The sequence below is a fragment of the Leuresthes tenuis genome, unplaced genomic scaffold (genome assembly GCF_036924035.1).
Source record: "Leuresthes tenuis unplaced genomic scaffold, fLeuTen1.0.hap1 SCAF_10, whole genome shotgun sequence".
In the NCBI taxonomy this organism is placed as follows: domain Eukaryota; kingdom Metazoa; phylum Chordata; class Actinopteri; order Atheriniformes; family Atherinopsidae; genus Leuresthes; species Leuresthes tenuis.
The window spans coordinates 1,092,843-1,101,171 of NW_027325364.1; the positions used below are offsets into that span (position 1 = coordinate 1,092,843).

An 8,329-nucleotide genomic window follows, 5' to 3' on the forward strand; every position below is an offset into this window, starting at 1 on the left:
GTGATCCGTCCCAGATTAAACCAGGTGATCCGTCCCAGATTAAACCGGTGATCCGTCCCAGATTAAACCAGGAGATCCGTCCCAGATTAAACCGGTGATCCGTCCCAGATTAAACCAGGAGATCCGTCCCAGATTAAACCAGGAGATCCGTCCCAGATTAAACCAGGAGATCCGTCACAGATTAAACCAGGTGATCCGTCACAGATTAAACCAGGTGATCCGTCACAGATTAAACCAGGTGATCCGTCCCAGATTAAACCGGTGATCCGTCCCAGATTAAACCAGGTGATCCGTCCCAGATTAAACAAAGTGATCCGTCCCAGATTAAACCAGGTGATCCGTCCCAGATTAAACCAGGTGATCCGTCCCGGATTAAACCAGGAGATCCGTCCCAGATTAAACCGGTGATCCGTCCCAGATTAAACCAGGAGATCCGTCCCAGATTAAACCAGGAGATCCGTCCCAGATTAAACCAGGAGATCCGTCACAGATTAAACCAGGTGATCCGTCACAGATTAAACCAGGTGATCCGTCACAGATTAAACCAGGTGATCCGTCCCAGATTAAACCGGTGATCCGTCCCAGATTAAACCAGGTGATCCGTCCCAGATTAAACAAAGTGATCCGTCCCAGATTAAACAAAGTGATCCGTCCCAGATTAAACCAGGAGATCCGTCCCAGATTAAACCAGGAGATCCGTCCCAGATTAAACCAGGAGATCCGTCACAGATTAAACCAGGTGATCCGTCACAGATTAAACCAGGTGATCCGTCACAGATTAAACCAGGTGATCCGTCCCAGATTAAACCGGTGATCCGTCCCAGATTAAACCAGGAGATCCGTCCCAGATTAAACCGGGTGATCCGTCCCAGATTAAACCAGGAGATCCTCAACATGCACAGTATTTTATGGGATGGCCCCACTTTTAGTAGCTTTTAGCTTACCTGTGGGGAAACGCTGGGGTTCTGCAAAGTGTTTTTCCATGAAACTAACCCCAGTCTGAGGATGCAGCTCCTCTGTAAGAAGGCAGGAGCGTCAGAGACGTTTAAATGTGTGGAACAGTGAGGCTCAGCAGCTTGAGTCTGAAGAGAAGAGGCAGGGATGTGGCTGCTCTCAGAAAAGTGGAATAAAAGCTTTGTTTTGCAGCCAGCCGCCTGGGTCTTTACTCCAAAGGATGCCAGTGTCTGTCTGGAGAGGAGGTGGATCAGCTGGACCTGCAGGAGCTGTCGCAGATCGTCCCCAGAGTGAGAACTCAGAGATGTTCACCTGTCTGTAGGGCTGAGCAGCAGCCGTGTAAAAACTCAAACTTCTGTCCACAGATCGCCGTGTTTTATCGAGCGAGTCCCCGACACAAGCTGAAGATCGTGAAGGTGAGCAGCCAAGCCGCTGACCTTTAACCTCAGCTCGGGCCAGCTGTAAACGCTCTGCCTCTCTGCAGTCCCTGCAGAACCTCGGCGCCGTGGTGGCAATGACGGGCGACGGGGTGAACGACGCCGTGGCTCTGAAGGCCGCCGACATCGGCGTGGCGATGGGCCAGACGGGCACCGACGTCTGCAAGGAGGCGGCGGACATGATCCTGGTGGACGACGACTTCCAGACCATCATGTGAGTCAGAAGCTGAGATGCAGCAGAAACCTGAGGCATGATGGGAGGTCTGGCTGCAGCTGAGTGTTTCTGTATTTATCAGACGCTTTTATCCAACTTACAAACGAAGATATAACAGCTTTATAATAAGCTAACAATAAGCTAACAAAAAGCTAACAATAAGCTAACAATAAGCTAATAAAAAGCTAACAATAAGCTCCATAGAAGGAACCCAGGAGTCCGACTCTGTCAGAGGGGACAGAGTAGAGATAGGGTGCAGGCATAGAAGGAAGTGCAGAAAGATAAAGTGCAGAGATAGAGGGGGGAGGGAAGTACAAGGGAAGTGCTGGGATAGGAGATGCTCTCTGAAGAGCTGGGTTTTCAGGAGCTTCTTGAAGATAGACAGGGACGCCCCTGTTCTGGTAGCGCTCGGTAGGTCATTCCACCATCGTGGGACGACACATGAACAGAGTTTGGATTGTCTTAGGCGTGGTGTAGGAGCTGCTAGACGACAATCCTGGGACCAACGGAGGGACCCAGTTGGGACAGAAGCCTTTGCAAGAGCATTCAAGTAGATGGAGCCGTTCCATTAAGCTCTTTGTAGCTAACATCAGGGACTTGGATCTGATGCTAAGGGCAGCCAGAGGAGCTCAATGAACAGAGGGGGGACGTGTTCTTTTAGGCTGATCCAAGACCAGACGCACCGCCGCGTTCTGGACCATCTGCAGAGGTTTCACAGGCTGGAGACCAGTTAGGAGAGCAGTTAGGAGACCAGTTAGGAAACCAGTTAGGAGACCAGTTAGGAGACCAGTTAGGAAACCGGTTAGGAGACCAGTTAGGAGAGCAGTTAGGAAACCAGTTAGGAAACCGGTTAGGAGACCAGTTAGGAGAGCAGTTAGGAAACCAGTTAGGAAACCGGTTAGGAGACCAGTTAGGAGACCAGTTAGGAGAGCAGTTAGAAAACCAGTTAGGAGACCAGTTAGGAAACCAGTTAGGAGAGCAGTTAGGAAACCAGTTAGGAGACCAGTTAGGAGAGCAGTTAGGAGACCAGTTAGGAGAGCAGTTAGGAAACCAGTTAGGAGAGCAGTTAGGAAACCAGTTAGGAAACCGGTTAGGAGACCAGTTAGGAGAGCAGTTAGGAAACCAGTTAGGAGACCAGTTAGGAGACCAGTTAGGAGACCAGTTAGGAGAGCAGTTAGGAAACCAGTTAGGAGACCAGTTAGGAGACCAGTTAGGAAACCAGTTAGGAGAGCAGTTAGGAAACCAGTTAGGAAACCGGTTAGGAAACCAGTTAGGAGACCAGTTAGGAGACCAGTTAGGAGACCAGTTAGGAAACCAGTTAGGAAACCAGTTAGGAGACCAGTTAGGAGACCAGTTAGGAAACCAGTTAGGAGACCAGTTAGGAAACCAGTTAGGAAACCAGTTAGGAGAGCAGTTAGGAGACCAGTTAGGAAACCAGTTAGGAAACCAGTTAGGAAACCAGTTAGGAGAGCAGTTAGGAGAGCAGTTAGGAGACCAGTTAGAAAACCAGTTAGGAAACCAGTTAGGAGAGCAGTTAGGAGAGCGTTGCAATAAGGTGGGAGATGACCTGCAGCAGGAGCTGGGGGGCATGTTGGGTCAGGGGAGAAGGGGGCGAGCTGCTCTGCCTTTGAACAGAACCTCAGAGAGCAGCCAGTTGTTCTTCTGTGGCTGAACTGCTGCTTTGACTCCTGAACATCCTGTTTACTCTGAATAACGCAGCAAACGCCACACCTTGTGGGTGGGAAATGTGGTTCTTGAGTCACTAAATGGGCTGATTGTTGCTGCTCTGCTTCCAGGTCGGCCATCGAGGAAGGAAAAGGGATTTACAACAACATCAAAAACTTTGTGCGCTTCCAGCTGAGCACGTGAGTAAAAGCACAGTTCCAGTGGCTGCTGTTGGTCAGCAGCTGGTTTCAATGGGTCTGTCTCCCCCTGCTGGCCTTCAGGAGCATTGCAGCGCTGACTCTCATCTCCTTGGCAACCCTGATGAACTTCCCCAACCCGCTGAACGCCATGCAGATCCTGTGGATCAACATCATCATGGATGGACCGCCCGCTCAGAGGTACAGCGGCATCATGGGAAGTGTAGTTTCTGTTGGATCCCAGTGATAAAGGGGGCACATTGTGTGTTTTATAACAGTTTAACATCATTTCTGAGGTCTAAATGAGTCGTATGCACTAAAAGAAAAGTGTTTCTGGGGAGTTTTGCACCTGCTGGTGACTTCAGACACTCCCAGGAAGGATTTAACAACACAACTGTGGTAATTGAATGAAATGTGGGGAAGCGTCGGGGTGTTTGTGACGGTGCTGATTCTGTTGGCAGTTTGGGGGTGGAGCCTGTGGACCGTGACGTGATCAGGAAGCCGCCTCGAAACGTGCGAGACAGCATCATCACCCGCAGTCTGATCGTGAAGGTTCTGGTGTCGGCGCTCATCATCGTCTGCGGGACGCTGTTCGTCTTCTGGAGAGAGGTGCGCCGCCTCAGGCTTTCTGTGCTGAACCGACGCTCGCGGCGGGATTCGACTGATTCAGGGCGCTGCTTTCTGTTTCAGCTGCGGGACAACTTGATCACTCCCCGGGACACCACCATGACCTTCACCTGCTTCGTCTTCTTCGACATGTTCAACGCTCTCAGCTCACGCTCGCAGGTAACCGCCGTCCCAGACAGCCAAAGCCTTCTGTAGTGGGTTCAGTCCTCAGCGTGCCTCGTGTGTCCTCAGACTCGGATGGTCCATGAAATGGGGCTGTGCAGCAACAGGACCTTCTGCTACGCCGTGCTGGCCTCCATCATGGGTCAGCTGCTCGTCATCTACTTCCCTCCTCTGCAGAACATCTTCCAGACGGAGAGCCTCAGCGCCTCTGGTGAGTTTCTGTTGTCCCACACGGTTGAGGACAACTTCCAGGTTGTGTTTTATTGTTTCTGAGGTAGGTTGGTTTGTTTGTTTGTGAGGTTGTTTGTTTGTGAGGTTGTTTGTTTATGAGTTTGATTGTTTGTTTATGAGGTTGTTTGTTTGTGAGTTTGTTTGTTTGTTTGCGAATTTGTTTGTTTGTTTATGAGGTTGTTTGTTTGCGAGGTTGTTTGTTTGCGAGTTTGGTTATGAGGATGTTTGTTTGTGAGGTTGTTTGTTTGTTTATGAAGTTGTTTGTTTGTGAGTTTGTTTGTTTGTTTATGGGGTTGTTTGCTTATGAGTTTGTTTGTTTGTTTATCAGGTTGTTTGTTAGCGAGTTTGTTTGTTTGCGAGGTTGTTTGTTTGTGAGGTTGTTTGTTTGCGAGTTTGGTTATGAGGATGTTTGTTTGTTTATCAGGTTGTTTGTTTGTTTGTGAGGTTTGTTTTGAAGTTGTTTGGTTATGAGGTTGTTTGTTTGTTTATGAGTTTGTGAGTTTGTTTGTTTGTTTGAGTTTGTGAGTTTGTGAGGTTGTTTGTTTATTTGTGAGGTTGTTTGTTTTGGGTTTGTTTGTTTGTTTATGAAGTTGTTTGTTTGTGAGGTTGTTTGTTTGCGAGTTTGTTTGTTTGCGAGTTTGTTTGTTTATGAGGTATTTTGTTTGTGAGGTTGTTTGTTTGCGAGTTTGGTTATGAGGATGTTTGTTTGTTTATCAGGTTGTTTGTTTGCGAGTTTGTTTGTTTGTGAGGTTTGTTTTGAAGTTGTTTGGTTATGAGGTTGTTTGTTTGCGAGTTTGTTTGTTTATTTGTGAGGTTGTTTGTTTATGAGGTTGTGAGTTTGTTTGTTTGTTTATGAGTTTGTGAGTTTGTTTGTGAGGTTGTTTGTTTATTTGTGAGGTTGTTTGTTTGTTTATGAGTTTGATTGTTTGTTTATGAGGTTGTGAGTTTGTTTGTTTATGAGGTTGTGAGTTTGTTTGTTTATGAGTTTGTGAGTTTGTTTGTGAGGTTGTTTGTTTATTTGTGAGGTTGTTTGTTTATGAGTTTGTTTGTTTGTTTATGAGGTTGTTTGTTTTGGGTTTCTTTGTTTGTTTACGGGGTTGTTTGTTTGCGAGTTTGGTTATGAGGATGTTTGTTTGTTTATCAGGTTGTTTGTTTGTTTGAGGTTTGTTTTGAGGTTGTTTGTTTGTTTATGAGGTTGTTTGTTTGTTTATGAGTTTGTTTGTTTGTTTATGAGGTTGTTTGTTTGTTTATGAGGTTGTTTGTTTTGGGTTTGTTTTTTTATGAAGTTGTTTGTTTGTGAGTTTGTTTGTTTGGTTATGAGGTTGTTTGGTTGTGAGTTTGTTTGTTTGTTTGCGAGTTTGTTTGTTTATGAGGTTGTTTGTTTGTGAGGTTGTTTGTTTGTTTATGAGTTTGTTTGTTTGTTTATGAGGTTGTTTGTTTTGGGTTTGTTTTTTTATGAAGTTGTTTGTTTGTGAGTTTGTTTGTTTGGTTATGAGGTTGTTTGGTTGTGAGTTTGTTTGTTTGTTTGCGAGTTTGTTTGTTTATGAGGTTGTTTGTTTGTGAGGTTGTTTGTTTGCGAGTTTGGTTATGAGGATGTTTGTTTGTTTATCAGGTTGTTTGTTTGCGAGTTTGTTTGTTTGTGAGGTTTGTTTTGAAGTTGTTTGGTTATGAGGTTGTTTGTTTGCGAGTTTGTTTGTTTATGAGGTTGTTTGTTTATGAGGTTGTTTGTTTGTTTATGAGTTTGTTTGTTTGTTTATGAGGTTGTTTGTTTTGGGTTTGTTTTTTTATGAAGTTGTTTGTTTGTGAGTTTGTTTGTTTGGTTATGAGGTTGTTTGGTTGTGAGTTTGTTTGTTTGTTTGCGAGTTTGTTTGTTTATGAGGTTGTTTGTTTGTGAGGTTGTTTGTTTGCGAGTTTGGTTATGAGGATGTTTGTTTGTTTATCAGGTTGTTTGTTTGCGAGTTTGTTTGTTTGTGAGGTTTGTTTTGAAGTTGTTTGGTTATGAGGTTGTTTGTTTGCGAGTTTGTTTGTTCATTTGTGAGGTTGTTTGTTTGTTTATGAGTTTGTGAGTTTGTTTGCGAGGTTGTTTGTTTATTTGTGAGGTTGTTTGTTTATGAGTTTGTTTGTTTGTTTATGAGGTTGTTTGTTTTGGGTTTGTTTGTTTGTTTAGGAAGTTGTTTGTTCGTGAGTTTCTTTGTTTGTTTATGGGGTTGTTTGTTTGTGAGGTTGTTTGTTTGCGAGGTTGTTTGTTTATGAGGATGTTTGTTTGTGAGGTTTGTTTTGAAGTTGTTTGGTTATGAGGTTGTTTGTTTGCGAGTTTGATTGTTTGTTTATGGGGTTGTGAGTTTGTTTGTTTGTTTATGAGGTTGTTTGTTTGCGAGTTTGGTTATGAGGATGTTTGTTTGTTTATCAGGTTGTTTGTTTGTGAGGTTTGTTTTGAGGTTGTTTGGTTATGAGGTTGTTTGTTTATGAGGTTGTTTGTTTGTTTGCGAGTCTGTTTGAGGTTGTTTGTTTGCTAGGTTGTGTTTTTTGTTTGTTTGTGAAGTTGTTTGTTTGTTTATTTATGAGGGTGTTTGTATTCTCTCAAAATTAGGCTCAGAGTCGCTGGAGACGATGAACACAAAACATTTATTTCTTACAAGAAAGAGTCAAGTCGGCACAACCTGTCAGGAAGCTGCTCAGAGTTGTCTGACAACTAAATGGTGCCAATGCTATTTATAATGTTTATGTTTGCTGGCCACACAATGTTATGGGAAAAGGCATTACTGGCCCTTTAATGTCATGGGAAGACGAGTTCAGACAGTCAAAACCCTTTTGCTTGCTGCATAGAGTTATGAGAACCAAAAGACAGGAGGAGGCCCCCCCCCCCCCCCCCCCCCCATCACAGAAACTCTTATTCTTGCAGCTTTTCTCATAGTAGAACTATAGAATTTTTCTAACAGGTTGTTTGTTTTTGTTTATTTGTTTGTTTGTTTCTTTGGATTTGATCATTTATGAGGTTGTTTATTTTTTTGTTTATTTGTTCGTTTATTTGTTTTTGTTTGTTTGCTTGTTTCCTTGGTTTTTATCATTTATGAGGTTGTTTATTTTTTGTTTTTTTCATAATTTGAGGTTGTTTATTTTTTTGTTTATTTGGTTTGTTTGTTTGTTTTGTTTGTGCGGTTGTTTGTTTGTTTGTTGTGCGGCGCGCTGACGTCTGTGTTGCTCCCGCAGACCTGCTGTTCCTGGTGACCCTCACCTCCTCGGTGTGCGTTGTGTCTGAAATCATCAAGAAGGTGGAGAGGTTGAGGGGGGTTGAGAGGAGCCCCCCCGCCGACTGCTTCCTGGATGTATGACCCCCCCCCCCCTCCCCCCTCACTGACTGAGGTTTGGAGGCTGAAGAGGAGGATGAAGGTGGTGGGACTCTGGTGGCTGCAGGATCTCACCCCTGATGGCACCGACTCATTCAGACTGCAAAGACTCGTTGGATTTTCCTCTGAAATCTTCAGACAAACTGTTCTGTAGCTGGGGGGGGCTCCCTGTTCCAGGGGCTGGGGTTGGTGGACTGGACTCGGGTCACTCTGGGGATCACTGGGGGTCACTCTGGGGGTCACTCTGGGGTCTCTCTGGGGGTCACTCTGGGGTCTCTCTGGGGGTCACTCTGGGGGTCTCTCTGGGGGTCACTCTGGGGGTCACTCTGGGGTCTCTCTGGGGGTCACTCTGGGGGTCACTCTGAGGGTCTCTCTGGGGTCTCTCTGGGGGTCTCTCTGGGGGTCTCTCTGGGGTCACTCTGAGGGTCTCTCTGGGGGTCACTCTGGGGGTCACTCTGAGGGTCTCTCTGGGGGTCTCTCTGGGGGTCACTCTGA

General features: G+C 45.4%; 1 protein-coding gene across 1 annotated transcript in view; it reads left to right on the forward strand.

Moving 5' to 3' along the window:
* atp2c1 (ATPase secretory pathway Ca2+ transporting 1) overlaps positions 1–8,053 on the forward strand; it is a 47,650-nt gene extending 39,597 nt beyond the window's left edge. The window contains exons 19-27 of the mRNA XM_072393498.1: positions 1,147–1,244; positions 1,320–1,370; positions 1,439–1,605; positions 3,402–3,470; positions 3,552–3,668; positions 3,929–4,076; positions 4,158–4,253; positions 4,326–4,467; positions 7,698–8,053. Of these exons, the coding sequence (XP_072249599.1) occupies positions 1,147–1,244; positions 1,320–1,370; positions 1,439–1,605; positions 3,402–3,470; positions 3,552–3,668; positions 3,929–4,076; positions 4,158–4,253; positions 4,326–4,467; positions 7,698–7,819 (1,010 nt within the window). The 3' untranslated portion in view covers positions 7,820–8,053. The remainder of the gene's footprint in view (positions 1–1,146; positions 1,245–1,319; positions 1,371–1,438; positions 1,606–3,401; positions 3,471–3,551; positions 3,669–3,928; positions 4,077–4,157; positions 4,254–4,325; positions 4,468–7,697) is intronic.
* The last annotated feature ends 276 nt before the right edge of the window (positions 8,054–8,329 follow it).